Consider the following 14,965-nt stretch of genomic DNA (forward strand, 5'->3'; position numbering starts at 1 on the left):
CTCTGCGGGCGCGCGCACGCACTCTCCGGAGCTCACGCCTTGTGGGCGCGCGGGCTCAGTGGCCGGCGCTCACACCGTCTGGGAGACCTACGCTCCCGGAAGGACCGCTGAGCGGGAGGGCCCGGTGTGGGAGAGGTGCGTGCGCGGCTGGAGACGGTGGGAAGGGGTCGGCGAGTGATGCGCGGGTGTGTGATTCCAGGGGGCCCCTCCCCTTGGGATCTTGGCCGGGGGGCAGAGGCGTTCCTGTGGCGGAATCGGGGTCGGAACTTGGTAGACGCGGGCCTGGCCCTGCCGGCAGCGCATCGACTGCCCCTCGGGGTGAGTCCCCGTAGGCCGGGGGCTCCGTGGTGAGGCTCCGTGGGGTGGGGGCCCCGCAGGGTGACACCCCGTGAGGGGCTCCGTGGTGAGGCTCCTTGGGGCGGGGGGTTCCTTGGGTGTGCCATGGGGGGGGCTGGGAGGAGCTGGCCGGTGATTTCCCCCTACTCCCCCGCAGACCTGTCGGCTCAAGATGTCGTACATGCTCCCGCACCTGCACAATGGCTGGCAGGTGGATCAGGCCATCCTTTCGGAAGAAGACCGCGTGGTCGTCATTCGGTTTGGGCACGACTGGGACCCTACTTGCATGAAGATGGATGAGGTTCTGTACAGCATTGCTGAAAAGGTAAAGCAGCCACACCTCCCGTCGCGTCCTGCCGCCCGGTTTGGTGTTTGCATCCTGTTGGATTGCTGTTGTTTTGCCGGTAAGAATGAAAAGTACAGCCAGTTTACCGGTTACAGAGAAGCAGTAGGATTCACAGAAGTACCTTGGGGTATGAGGATGGGCTCCCTGAAATTTGTCAGAATAACTTATATCCTTACTGGCAGAAGTTTCCATAGATTTTCACATTTTTAAGAGGTTCATGATGTCTCTCCCTGAAGAAGTGAAAGATTCTTATTAATTTATAGGGATTTTAACTCATAAGGTGTTTTCAAAAATTTACATCTATAGTGCCAAGAGCAAAACATGTTTGCAGAATTTGGCTGAGTGTAGGAGCTTACTTTGAATGGCTTAGTTTTAAAAACTTGTCATTTTTTTTGGAACCGTGTTTATTTGTTGTATGTATTGAGCAGAACATCTATGGTAACAACATAGTAAATTCCCTTCTTTTTCTTTGAGTCCCTTCTTTTCTCCAGGGCGCTCTTTGTAAGTGACTTGATTTATAGCTTAGAGTGATTCCAATGTAGGAAACATTGGGAAAAAGTAGAACTGTAATGTTAGAACTAGTTTTCCTAATCCTTAAATTTAGTACACGGGGTTGTCTGTGGCCGTTTGCTGACAATAAAGAGCAATTGTAGGGCGCTGTTGAGTAACTAGGGCTTAATTCTCTTTCTGTAATTGTCTCATGGGTATTTTAAGGTAAATTTGATTTAGAATTTTGCAATTGTAGTAATAGGGCAAGAGGCAAAAATATTAGGGTATAATAAAAAATTTAATATTCAATGTTAATTTGAGAGGTTATTCATTTTATTAAAGAGTATAAAAATAAGGGAAACATTGAAGTCATCATTTATTTCACAGGAATAAGATATGCTAATATGGGCTGGGTTAAAATAACTCCTTTGAGTAAAGAGTAACAGGTGTAAGGATATAGTTTGTATTTAGGAATCGAAAAGTAGTCTGACCTGCCGTCAGTAGTTTTCACTGTCTCCTCTTTGGTAGGACAGGCAGAGTGAGGTCGGGGTAGTGGCACTGTGAACATTAGGGACCATCCTTCTGTGTCTGTCACCGAAAGTGCATCTCAGAGAGTCTGATTCTGCAGATCTGAGATGAGGTCCAGAAGCTCCCCCAGGAATTCCGAATCCCTTCAGTGAGATCCGAGTCAGAGCAGGAGTCTGTGGTGATAACCTTACCCTCCTCTTCCTCTTGGACGCCAAGGCGTTGAGGGAGCTTGAAGAGATGCCTGGGGAACTCAGGAGAGCAGGGTTCTGCCAGTCGGGTCCTCCCCGTCAGGTCAGAGGTCAGGAGTGAAGTGGTGCCCAGAAGTCATTTCCCCATGACTTGAGCCGCAGTGGTCAAGGGCAGAGACTGCAGAAGTCAGTGATGACGGATGAAGACCCTGTTCCAGTAATCGAATCACTGCTATGTGGACGCTGACGTAACTTAGGTGTGTGTTCTGGGTTCTGCCTTGCAGGTGGAGTGTAAGCACCAGGGGATGTCCAGACCCGGTTGCCCTCAGCACGAGGCTAGGATGGCAGAGGCGTGAGGGTTGTTTGCTGTTCATATCTGAGCAAAACTCAGCAAGATACTCTTAGCTAGGAGACAGATTTTGTGTCAATGTAAGTTTTTAGGGACTTTCATCAGAACTGTTCTTTTGTAATCCCTGTGTAGCAGTCAGAGACCAAATTGCTGTAGTGCTAGTAGGTATGCTCTTTTTGGACTAGAACTGTTGGTAAGAACAGTTTAATTGGGCTCACTTGGAGTATTTTTCTTTGGTCTTTTAAGTTATTCTTTTTCATTCATCCAGAACTTGGATTTCTATTTTAATAAACTTCTAATACTATGTAATATTATAGTCATTAAAAATGCAAACTTGAAATGCATTACAAAACTGTTAATGTTTTATTTTCTGCTTAGTATAAGGGCAGAATATGAATTTATAATTCTGGAAGCCCTTTTTGGGGACGTTCAACAGGAATTTTTGAAATTTAAGGTTTTAGTATAAAGAACAATTTAACTGTCTATCTCCCTCTGCAGAAATGGCAGATAATGGGAGATCTTCCTCATCTTGTTACGAGCTCTGTTTGGATACCCCAGCTGTTTTAAAGTGAGTAAAATTCCAACATTGAGGCTGGACTTGATTATACTATTCTCCTGGAATGTGTTTTATTGACTCACTGCTTCAGCAGCTCCAACCCCACCTCATGCTGGATTGGTTTTGACCTGTACTGAAAACATAGAGATACGTTGAAAGATTTTACAGATGTCTGGAGTTTGGTAGAATTATTATCAAAATAAAGTTTCCAGGACTTCCCTGTGGTCCAGTGGCCCTGACTCCAGGCTCCCAAAGCAGGGGGCCCAGGTTCAATCCCTGGTCAGGGAACTAGCTCCCAGGTGCCACAACTAAGACCTGGGGCAGCAAAATAAATAAATAGAAATAAATATTAAAAAAAATAAAGTTTTCTGATTAGTGGGTGATTTTATGCACAGCTTCAAGGTAAGACTATTTTGTCTTGCCATTTTGGAGGAGTGTACTTTGGCAGCACTGTGACCAAGTCCCATTATGTGTAAGAATAAATGGGATGTTTAATTCTTGTATGTTTAAAGAGTTCATACCAGTAGAATTTAAAATATGCAAAACCTCAGTGATACTATCTCATAGTCAGACCTTCTAATTTGTATATAAGGTGAATGTATTCATGGAATTATTTAGGAATGACTTCTGGGGCTCTTTCTTAAACATGTCATAAAGTAGGTTGAATCTGCAGAAATTTATGCTCAATTGAGAAATCTCGTAGGAACCAGTAACCAATCAGGGCAAATAATAGTTTGAGAAAAGGAAGTTATGCAGTTTTTTGATGGCTTTGAAAGGAACTATCTAAAAATGTAAAAATCGATACTTCAAAAATACATAGTACCAATTGACAGTCAAGAACATTTGTCCAGAATTTTAGGTGGGTTCTTAGCTAATGGAGGAGCTTCATAGAGAAGGTGGAAGGCGACACTGACAGCCTTCGGTCTTAGTGACATGCGTGAGTGGCATTGAGTGGCGTGCAGGACTGTGGAGCTGTGTTGTCACTGAGAGAGAGGCCAGCTGGTGCTGCAGGGCTAGAGGACCTGTCAGGTCACCTCTAGGAAGAACAGACTGTCTTTTAAGGCAGGTCTGTTTGAACTCAGGGTTATGTAATTAAGTCCATAGTGACAATAAAACATTTTCTGAGTTTTGAAATATATGTGTATTTCTGAAGTTCATTCATTCAACTAGTGATATTTACTGGTGCCCCAGGTATGTCAGGTCCTGATTGACTCAAGGACCACCAGAAAAGACAGCAGGTGTGGTCCCTGACCTTGTGAGGCTTCACGTCTATCTTGATGGGATTTATGTGGAAGGAATAGATGATGAAGGACTGTAGTGTCATTTGTTTTTTGACTTCTGAATGAGCTACGGTTTTCTTACTCATCACTGGAGGCAAAAGAAAATGAGACCTTTTTTAAGTGTCTCATGTAAAACCAACATTCACAGTGTGAAAGTTGTACATCGTTGAGTTGTCATTTTATGCTTTAGGAAGCTATGCGTGTGTGTGTGTGTGTGTTTGGTTATACTGTGATGTTAATACCTAACTTTTACATTGTAGTATCTTTTTTTTTTTTTTAATGAGAGAAGTAAAATATCTCTGCTTAGTAAAACTAGATGCAGGCAGGACTTATGAAAGGCAGGAGACCTAGGTTTATTCCCTGGAGAAGGAAGTGGCCACCCACTCCAGTATTCTTGCCTGGAGAATCCCATGGACAGAGGAGCCTGGCAGGCTACGGTCCATGGGTTCCAAGGGTCTGACACGACTTAGCAACTAAACCACAACCACCAGAACTTATAAACCAGCAGGGTAACTTTTGCCAGGAGGCAGTTGTGCAGCGGAGCAAGTGGCTGCTCTCAGCAGTCCTCTGTCTCTGTGTGCACACCAGGAAGAGGGGATGTGGGAGAGGCTCAGAGAGACTCCTTTTCTTCCCTTACCTCGGCACTGACGCCTGTCAGCAAAAGGCGTGCTCGTGAAATGTAAACTTCCTTCTCTCCTTTTTGTGGAAGGTGGTGGTTTAATGTCCATAGTCAATATTTCTTAATATTCCCAAAAATAGAGAGCAGAGTATAGTAGACTTAATACCTAATACTTAATACTTGTTGCAGTTACCAGTATTCTGTCAGTCTTGTACCATTTAATCCCTCAGTTTTTGTACTGTAGTATTAAACCATATAATCGCATGGATGGAGGAGCCTGGTAGGCTGCAGTCCATGGGGTTGCGAAGAGTCTGACACGACTGAGCAACTTCGCTTTCACTTTTCACTTTCACGCATCGGAGAAGGAAATGGCAACCCACTCCAGTGTTCTTACTTAGAGAATCCCAGGGACAGTGGAGCCTGGTGGGCTGCCGTCTATGGGGTCACACAGAGTCAGACATGACTGAAGTGACTTAGCAGCAGCAGCAGTAGCAGCAGCATGCTATTTCACTGGTAAATTACAGTCAGGTTTTTAGAGTTAGTTTGGAGGAAGAAATATGCATTTTCTGTGCTGTTCCTGGGGCTGCCATAACAAAGCATCACAAATTGGGCAGATTAAAACAAGAGAAATGTGTTGCCTCACAGCTTGAGGGTCAGAAGTCCGAGACTGGGGTGTCAGCAGAACATGCTCCCTCGGGAAAGTCCCTGCTGTTCTCCCCATCCTGGTGTCTCCCCTCCTGGGGTGCTCCCTGCCTTCTGGGTGCCTTCCCTAGCCCTCTGGGTTCAGTTGGCGTGTTTGTGTTCTCCCTTGGCTTGTTTCAACCAGCCAGGTTGGATCATGGCTCAGACTCCAGTATGACCTCTTTTGACCTTCGCTGATGAGCTCTGCAGGCACCCTGTTCCCAGGTCAGGCCACCTTCTGAGAACGAGGGGTCAGGGGTTCAGTTTGTTTTCTTGTTGGGGTAAAAGGACATAATTCAACCCACAGTATTTTAAGTTGGTATAAGATTTCTAAAAGGCACTGAGACAGAAATTATAAGGAGCGTTTAAAATGTCATGTCCTTTGTTCTGAAGATTCTATTTTAGGTGTTTATCCTTAAGAAATAATGAAATATGTATATAAATGTAAGGGTAATAATGTTCATATGTGAATAATGATATTAATGAAATTTTATTTATATTCATGAAAAAAAAATAACAGAAGAATGGTAAAATAATGGCATAGCCATTTGATGAACTGTTAAGTAGCCATAATGTTTTGTTTTGATTGTTTTCTTATATACAGTATACAGTTTATATGAGGACACTCATAATTAAAGTGAGATACAAAATATTGTAGTATGATCACCGTATGATCACATTTTATTAGAACAGCATAAACATATAGACCAGAAAAAGTGGGAAAGAATATAGTAAAAATATCTTCTCAGCAGTTATCTCTGGGTGTTGGGATTGGACGTAATTTTATTTATGGTTTTCTGGGTTTTCTAAATGTTCTGTGATGGACTTGCAATTAAGGGAGAAATTAAAGAACATTTGTTACCTAGAATATGATTTGAGTTGTTAGGCCCTTAGTGTGTGCAGGTGTCCAGACCTAAGTTAGAGGGGAGTGTGTGGCTGGATTCCAGGGGCATATTTTAAAGCATTTGTTTGCTACATACAGTTAAATGTTCGTAAAAGTTCATGTAGCATTTTACTGGACCAGCATGAGTGATGTGTCTGCGGACTTTTCCTGCAGGATTCTCATAGCTTGCTGGCTGGAAGATGTTAAGCATGCTAATGGACAGTTGCTCAGGACTGTGATGCTAGTGAAGTGATGTCCCACATGGCAACTCGCCTGGGAAAACCTGTTGCAGAGCTAGTTTGAAAATTGTCCTGTTATACACAGATTCTTTTGTTTTTGTTTTTTATTGTGCTTTTACAGAAAAAAAGTTGATGTGTTATTTCAGTTCTCCCCCCCCTCCCATCTCCTTTACTTTTAGGTTAAAAATTTTGCAGTTATTTATCTTGTGGATATTACAGAAGTACCTGACTTCAACAAAATGTATGAGTTATATGATCCGTGTACTGTCATGTTTTTCTTCAGGTATGTTCACTTATCTTAAAGTTGTTATTTAAATTGAAAAGATGGTCTGGGCGTTTAATGCAATCAAGATATCTTTAGAAGGAAGTTGTAATGTGGTCATATCATAATACAGTTTGTATCACCAGGCAATTAATGTGATCTTTTAAATAATTTTCAAAGTAACAATTCCAGTTTTACCATTTACTCAGTAACAAATTACCCTTTTGAAATAACTACCCAGGGACCTAGGTGAAGTGTAATTAAATGGAGGACATTCTTATTGACATTTAAGATACCTTTAAATTTAATCTGTTGATGAAAAATGTGTTTACAGTAACTCAGTTTTTAAATATATTACTGATTAGCATCCTTTTGTGATATCCAAGAGGGAAACCTGTACTTCGTTAGTTTGCTTATAAATACAAAATCTTATAAAAAGATCTTTCATCAGCTGAAAAATTCTTTTGTGGACCCTAGTCAATCAATCATTGGCTCAAGTAATAGAATCTCCCTGATGACTTTGAATGAATTTACACCTATGATTTACAAACTTTGCATGAATGGAGAATGCAGAGTAGCTACTGGTTAGACATAGGAGTCTGATGCAGATATAAACACGGTTTTTGCTATTTCTGTAATAAAGTTAAGTAACAGCATGAGTGAAAAAAAAAATTTCTGTTGTGAAGGTTTAATTTGGAAAGAAATCACCATATGACACTGTTTTTACTTGTCTATCAGAATTTCTTATGTTACTCCAGAAGTTAGTAAGTAGCAATATAAACACTAGGCCAGCTCTAGCAGCAGAGCTCCCTAGTGGGTGAGGAGGTCTGGGTGGGGTGTGCAGGGTGTGTACTCACTCTCTGTTCTGTGTAACAAACTTGGTAGTCTGTAGGTCAGAGTCCAGGCAGGCTCAGGGTTCTGATGTGGGGTCTCCGAAGGCCAGAGTCACGGGCTAGGCTCCCGTCTAGGCCGTCGGTCAGGGAAGAATCCACTTGGCTCAGGGGCGCTTTTGGTTGGATCCAGTTTCTGGTGGTCACAGGTCGGAGGTCTGTTTCTGCTGGGCCCTTCTCTGCTCCTAGAGGCTCCTCTGTCTTTGAAACCCTGAGCAGTGAGTTGAGTTCTTTTCATAAGCTGTTCCAGCATCCTGTTCTGCTTTCAGAGGGCACGTGTGATTGGATTAGACAAACCCCTTAATCCAGGAGAATCCCCTTATTTTAAAATCAACCGATGAGTAACCATGGGAACAGCTGCAGACCCCCCTGTGCGGTATCATGTACCTAATGATGGGCATGGTCGCGTTGCAGCCCAGTTCCGGGGGTTCAGGTGGGAGATAGGGGTCTTACAGGGTTCTGTGCACTGCAGCGTGCCAGGCCAGGCCCACCCCCACCCCCGGCTGCAGAGAGTCATGTCCTGCCCCCGCTGCGGCTCCCACCATCAGCTCCCATTGCAGTATCGGGTGTGGATGAGGCTTCTCTGGCCAGCTTTGGAGGCTGCTCCTTATCTGTGGCCCCTCCTCCAGGACGCAGTGTGGACAGTCCTGAGAAACAGTCTTCTGGGCTCACAAGGAGGGAAGATGGGGAGGAGGGGCCTGGGGAGGAGGAGCTCTGATGCAGCACTGGGTCATCCTTCTGGCCCAATGCAGGTTTTTATTTTTTGCCTTTTCATGAAGGGCATTTGCAGCCGGTTTATTTTTCAACTGCTTCCTGCCAGCAGCATTTTGGGGTTGTGTCAGCTCTTCTCACTGCATGGTCTTCCCTTTCAGTCTGAGCAAGTAGGGTTCCTGTCCTGGGCTCTGGGGTGCCCTCTGCCCAACAGCTGTTTCCTTGGGGAAGAGCCCATCCTGTGACTCGACATTCTGACTTTAGGTCTTTCCTGGGTTTCCTTAGAAGATTGTGTGGCCTCTTTGTCCAGAGTAGAGCAGCCGTTTCTGGATTTCAGCACCTTCTGCCATCTGGAGAGGCCAAGAAATTTTTCTGGTTAACAGATCTTACACCAGTTTATCTCTCTTCTCGTTTTACTGTAAGCAGCATGAAACTCGGCAGCGCCTTCTAGACACTTAGGTGTCTTCAGCTGGTATCTACGTCCATCACTTTGGAGTGTTGCAGACATCCTCCACTCCCTGTAATGCATCCCCACCCCCTCCCAGTCCATGTTCCTACTGTCAGGCTGTTGAAGGCAGTCTGGGTCTTTTCTGTGTGCCCCTCAGAATTCTCCCAGAGTCCTCCCATCTTGGATCCTGCCTTCCACTGCATGTGACCAGGCTTGAGGGACAGGAGATGCCTTTCTGGGGAAAGAGGTTGAGTGGTGCTGGGGCTGGGTGTGTATTTTGATATTTTAGAACTGATGCTGCACTCAGAAAAGGAGACAAAGCCTTCTGCTGTTCCTGCAACCCAGAATTCTAAGACAAGTAGTAACAATATTTTGGTTAATTTATTCACCAAATATGTATACACATAGAGTCCTGCTCAGTTTTATGTCTATGCTGGGACATGAATCAGATCAGACAGGGTGCCTGCTGTCACAGAACATCCTCTGATGGCAAAGCAGAGCAGATAGCACCGGAAACCAGGGAGAAGTGACAGGTGACAGCATGTGTGCGTGCCGGTGGGAGGGGCTTCCCCTCACCCACAAGCAGTCGTAGGATCTAGAAGTGGCCTTTGTTAACATGAACTCCCTTGTAACAGAAGAGGTGCCTAGGAATAGCAAGGCACCCATTTCCGCTTTATGGCCATGAAGTGTCTTCAGGAACTGAGGACCCGAGTCCAAATATCCCATCACTCTTACTGCAGACAGTTCCAAAGGTTTGGGCAGTATTGAGCCAGGAACTGTGGATAAAACCAAATACATAGGAGACTATATCTTTTGAGTGACCACATATATATTTTTCTTATAAGTCACAGTATTGCAGCAAGTATTTGCAGAGGCACAAATACTGATTGTCATCAGGTGGCGGGGAGTGTGTAGAGGCTGCTGAGTAAGTTTGGCGTGAGCCCAGCAGGGGCACAGGGCAGAATGGCCTGCACATCTGGGGACCTGCAAGGATGTGGGTGACACAGGTGGGGGTGGGGAGTGGCAGGTGTGGAAGGGAGGGCAGGGCCAGGCCCAGATGCCCGGATTCCTGGGCCGGTGTGACTCCTGGAAGCGAGTTTTTGCAGCAGGAGAGTGACATCCAGTTTGCCTCCTGGAAGCTCACTCTGACTAGAAGGAGACCTCACTGCAGCCCCAGGTGAAGCCTGCAACAGGAAACCACAGCTGGCAGCCAGACGCATAGCCTGTCAGAAACAGAAAGTTAAATCGATAGCCATTAGTGCAGCTGGTACAACAAGGGTTAATATCTTTATTTTATGAAGTGCACATATAAATTCATTTTAAAAAGTAGCTTCTTGAAAGATCCATCTATGGAGAATCGAGAAATGCAAAATATCATTCACTTCACAGTCAATAGGACTTTCAGTAACATTTACACTAAGTGCTCACAAGAACACCATGAGAAACTCACACATTGCTTTTTCAGGTAAGTTACTACAACACCCTGGAAAACTGTTTGGCTTACCAGGTGACTGAGGCTGTGTCCTTCGACCCTTGATTGCCCTGTAGGTGATTTGTCCTAAGGAATTACAGAGCACACAGAAGGAACATGTGTGTCTTTCTTAACAGTATTTAGATGGTTTCTAGTTTTCTTCTAAACCGTAGTGGATCCTCTTGATCGTGCTGATGTTTGATAAGAGCCTGTAATGGAGGTGGGGATGTAAGGCATGTTTCCATGCGGTTCTTTTTCAGAGGGATTCAGAGCACTGACCCCTTCCCTCTTACAGGAACAAGCACATCATGATCGACCTGGGCACCGGCAACAACAACAAGATCAACTGGGCCATGGAGGACAAGCAGGAGATGATCGACATCATCGAGACGGTGTACCGGGGGGCCCGCAAGGGCCGAGGGCTGGTCGTGTCTCCGAAGGACTACTCCACCAAGTACAGATACTGAGCGCGGCCCACTCGGTGCACGTGGTGCCCTGGGGTCGTTCTCATGTTGAAGTATTTTCAACTATTTAAAGCCTTTGAGAAAGCGTTTGGCAAAGTACGCGGAGCTTAAGGAGCTGGAGGGTTTTGCAGTGTGGGTGGCATTGCCTCGCCTTTCAGTCTGCCTGGTCACTGTATTTTTGTATCAGTAAATATCTGTAAATATCTAACTGAAATAAATACACAGTGATGGGGATGGTCAAAATTGTTTATTTACTAAGAAACTTAGTGTACAGATTAATGATTTTGGTAGTCAAGAATGGACTCTCTACCATTGAGTGAGGCTCAGTGTGTCTCATGGTTCCGGAGGCTGGAGTCAGATCCAGCTGTCGGGCTGGTCCTCCGGGGCCTGACAGGGAGTCTGTTCCCACCCCTCTCCTGGCTCTGGTGGTTTCTGGCGTCCCTTGGCTGGTGATGCTTCACCACAGTCCCAGCCTTCATCCTACACATTGTTCTCCCTGTGCGTGTGTCTGTTCAGATGTTCCACTGGGCGAGGGCTGCCCTGCTCCAGCACGACCATCTCCACTCATGACGTCTGCAACAGCCCCATCTCCACAGGATGCATTCTGAGGTCCAGGGGTGAGGACTTCCGGCACAGGAATTGTCAGGGACACAGCTGATCCCTCAATAGAACCAAAGGCTTGAGTTCAGGAAGAATACACACTTAACGAAAAGTTACATTTTATTCTGGTTATAAAAACAGTACGATAAAATAATGATTTTTGCAGGCTTCCCTTTAAAGACTAAGAGCTGATTCTTACACTTCTTAAGATCAAATCTGATGTGCGTACTGTATTTTATGTGGAAACCAGACCCTTCAATCCATGTAGCTACTTTCCTCCTCATAATCTCAAGTTCCTCTCCTATCTTGCTTACCCCAGCAGCATTTGTTAGTTGGGATCTTCCTGGGCACATCTCAGTGCACACAGACTACGCAGTCAAGAGTGGACGCCTGGCGTGGAGGAGCACAGGGAACTCTGGGGAGCACACCTGGAGCCCACACCTGGCTTCACAGCCCTTGGGCAAGTGCTCTCCCACGTGAAGAGGATGGTAGCGTCTGCTGTCTGACACCTGCTGTACTCAGATCAGTCACAGCATTCCCTGGGGGCCCTCTGCTGTGAAAAGGCTCACTGCCTCATCAGATTGACTCATTGTTGAAACATGAGTGTACTTACCAAAGAATGAAATTTTTAAAAAGCCACACACACACAAGTATGTGCTTTTAGAAACGGACATAGGGACTTCTTTGCCAATAAAGGTCCGTCTAGTCAAGGCTATGGTTTTTCCAATAGTCATCTATGGATGTGAGAGTTGGACTATAAAGAAAGCTGAGTGCAGAAGAATTGATGCTTTTGAACTGTGGTGTTGGAGAAGACTCTTGAGAGTCCCTTGGACTGCAAAGAGATCCAACCAGTACATCCTAAAGGAAATGTATCCTGAATATTCATTGGAAGGACTGATGCTGAAGCTGAAACTTCAATACTTTGGCCACCTGATGTGAAGAACTGACTCACTGGAAAAGACTCTGATGCTGGGAAAGATTGAAGGTGGAGGAGAAGGGAACAACAGAGGATGAGATGGTTGGATGGCATCACCAGCTCAATGGACATGAGTTTAAGTAAACTCCAGGAGTTGGTGATGGACAAGGAGGCCTGGTCACAAAGAGTTGGACACGACTGAGTAACTGAACTGAATTGATAGGGACTTCCCTGGTGGTCTGGAGGTTAAGACGCTGCACTCCCAATGCAGGGGGCTCAGGTTTGATCCCTGGTCAAGGAACTAGATCCCACATGCTGCATCTAAGAATTTGCATGCTATAACTAAAGATCCCAGTACAACCAAATAAATATTTTTTTTTAATGGATATAAAACTCAAATGCAAATATGCAGTTTAATGTCTCCAGTTTTAATTTTCCCGAAAATAGTATAATACTGTGTCATATGAGGTGCTAAAGAAAAAAAATGTGATCCTAAGTACCTGGCATATGAAAGACATTTGATAGTATACTTCTGACATTTATTCAAGCAAGACCATTAGCCAGTAATTACCTGAAAAGATGCTCACCATCATCAGTCACCAAGGGAATGCATATCAAAACCAGGAGATGACACTTGACACCCATGAGAATGGGTGTGAACAGATTCAAGGGTCCATTACTACAAGTGCTGACAAGGATGTGAGAAACGGGCTGCCATGCACTCTGGTGGGAAGGGACAGTGGTGCAGTCACTGTGGAAACCAGTGTGGCAGTTCCTCAAAAATACGGCGTGGAATTACCATCTGACCCATCAGAGGCACTCCTAGGTATATCTCAGAGATAAAACATGTATGTCCACACAGAAAGTTGGACACGAATTTTTATAGCAGCATTTTTCATGAGAGCCAAAGACAGGCATCTCAGACGTCCATCAGCTCCCCAGTGGATCGAACAGTGTGCTGTATCCATGCAGTAGACTATCACTTGGTCATAAGAGGGAATGAAGTACTGATGTAGGCTCCAAACTTGAAAACATTAACGTAAGTAGAAGAAACTAGTTGTTATGTCGTGTGTGATCCCATTTATAGGAGATGTCTAGAATGGGCAATGTCTAGAGACAGCTGATTAGTGTTTGCGTAAGACTGGAGGATGTGGAAATGGCAGTGACAGCTGATGGGTACAGGATTTCTTCTTAAGATGATGGAAATCTTGCAGAATTGTGTTTATACATGTCTGTGAATATATGAAAAATCACTGAATTGTATGCTTTAGTTGGATGAATTGCATGGCATATGAATTCTCTCATTGATAAAGCTTTATTAACAGAAAAACAAAAAACTGTACTTCACGTTTGTAAATTTATTATAAATTTGTTTTATTTACAAGTTGTAATAACTTCATTCGCATTTGACTTTAAAAATTATCTTTTCACTGGTGCTTTGTAAGTATAATATCACTGAATTATGATTTGGTCTCTATTCTATGTTTATGTCTTATTGTAAAAAGCTTATATCTTATTACCATCCACCTCACCCTTAACCAAGTAACTTATAAGTCATTTCTCAAATCCTTACAGGCACCTGCCAGGTAGATAGTTTACAGAGAGGGGAACTGAACCATAGTTGCCCAGACTTACAACTAACTGGGCTGGCCTGGTGGTTCAGCCAGTTAAGAAGCTGCCTGCAGTGCAGGAGGCCCAGGGTCAATACCTGAGTTGGAAGATCCCTTGGAGAAGGAAATGGCTACCTACCCACCCCAGTTCAGTTGGTAAAGAATCCTCCTGCAACGCAGGAGACCCAGGGTCAATTCCTAGGTCAGGAAGATCCCCTGGAGAAGGGAAAGGCTACCCACTCCAGTGTTCTGGCCTGGAGAATTCCATGGACTGTATAGTCCATGGGGTCCCAAAGAGTCGGACACGACTGAGTGACTTTCATTTTCACCCACTCCAGTATTCTTGCCTGGAAAATTCTATGGACAGAGGAGCCTGGTGGGCTACAGTACATGGGGTCCCAAGAGTCGAACACAACTTAGTGCCTAAACCACCACCACAATTAATTGCAGAGGACGTGAATTTGAAACCTAGATCTGTAGGGCTATCAAACCTTGCCTCATTGCTGTACATGTTGCTTTTTTCAAGTTGAAATGAACTAGTAGAGAAAGGTGATGATGGGTTCTCTGGGCACAAAGAGACTTCTGTTTCCCATTCTTCCCATGATGAGTTTTATTGGAAAGTCCAGGGACTAGACAAGGCAGCTGACACAGAGGCAACCAACCTAGGAGGTACAGAATATATTCAGTAATAGAATAAGCAGTCAAGTAAACTAGAGAGACAAGCACACACACAGGAGACATGAAAGAGTATTGCAGCATTCAGTTCAGTCGCTCAGTCCTGTCCAACTCTTTGTGACCCCACGGACTGCAACACTCCAGTCTTCCCTGTCCATCACCAACTCCCGGAGCTTGCTCAAACTCATGTGCATCAAGTCAGTGATGCCATCCAGCCATCTCATCCTCTGTCGTCCCCTTCTCCTCCTGCCTTCAATCTTTCCCAGCATCAGCTGTCTTTTCCCTGAGTCAATTCTTCACATCAGGTGGTCAAAGTATTGAAGTTTCAGCTTCAGCATCAGTCCTTCCAATGAATATTCAAGACTGATTTCCTTTAGGATTGACTGGTTTGATCTTGCAGTCCAAGGGACTCTCAAGAGTCTTC

General features: G+C 44.7%; 2 protein-coding genes across 6 annotated transcripts in view; one reads left to right on the forward strand and one right to left on the reverse strand.

Annotated features, from left to right (window-relative positions):
* Positions 1 to 10,983, forward strand: TXNL4A (thioredoxin like 4A). 5 transcript variants are annotated; one of them, XM_070778614.1, is made up of 5 exons: positions 1 to 135; positions 494 to 740; positions 2,735 to 2,804; positions 6,674 to 6,777; positions 10,572 to 10,817. In XM_070778614.1, exons 2-5 carry the CDS (start codon positions 509 to 511, stop codon positions 10,586 to 10,588), a joined length of 423 nt encoding a protein of 140 aa, XP_070634715.1. In that variant the 5' UTR covers positions 1 to 135; positions 494 to 508; the 3' UTR covers positions 10,589 to 10,817. The 5 variants fall into 5 exon arrangements, with proteins under 5 accessions (XP_070634715.1, XP_019842452.1, XP_019842453.1 ...); XM_019986893.2 differs by lacking the exon at positions 2,735 to 2,804 and having other exon boundaries at positions 494 to 661; positions 10,572 to 10,983; XM_019986894.2 differs by lacking the exon at positions 2,735 to 2,804 and having other exon boundaries at positions 17 to 185; positions 494 to 661; positions 10,572 to 10,983.
* Positions 9,168 to 14,965, reverse strand: part of HSBP1L1 (heat shock factor binding protein 1 like 1) — a 20,802-nt gene continuing 15,004 nt past the window's right edge. The window contains exon 4 of the mRNA XM_070778616.1: positions 9,168 to 10,028. Within this exon, the coding sequence (XP_070634717.1) occupies positions 9,968 to 10,028 (61 nt within the window). The 3' untranslated portion in view covers positions 9,168 to 9,967. The remainder of the gene's footprint in view (positions 10,029 to 14,965) is intronic.

The sequence above is a fragment of the Bos indicus genome, chromosome 24 (assembly GCF_029378745.1).
Source record: "Bos indicus isolate NIAB-ARS_2022 breed Sahiwal x Tharparkar chromosome 24, NIAB-ARS_B.indTharparkar_mat_pri_1.0, whole genome shotgun sequence".
Classification (NCBI taxonomy): domain Eukaryota; kingdom Metazoa; phylum Chordata; class Mammalia; order Artiodactyla; family Bovidae; genus Bos; species Bos indicus.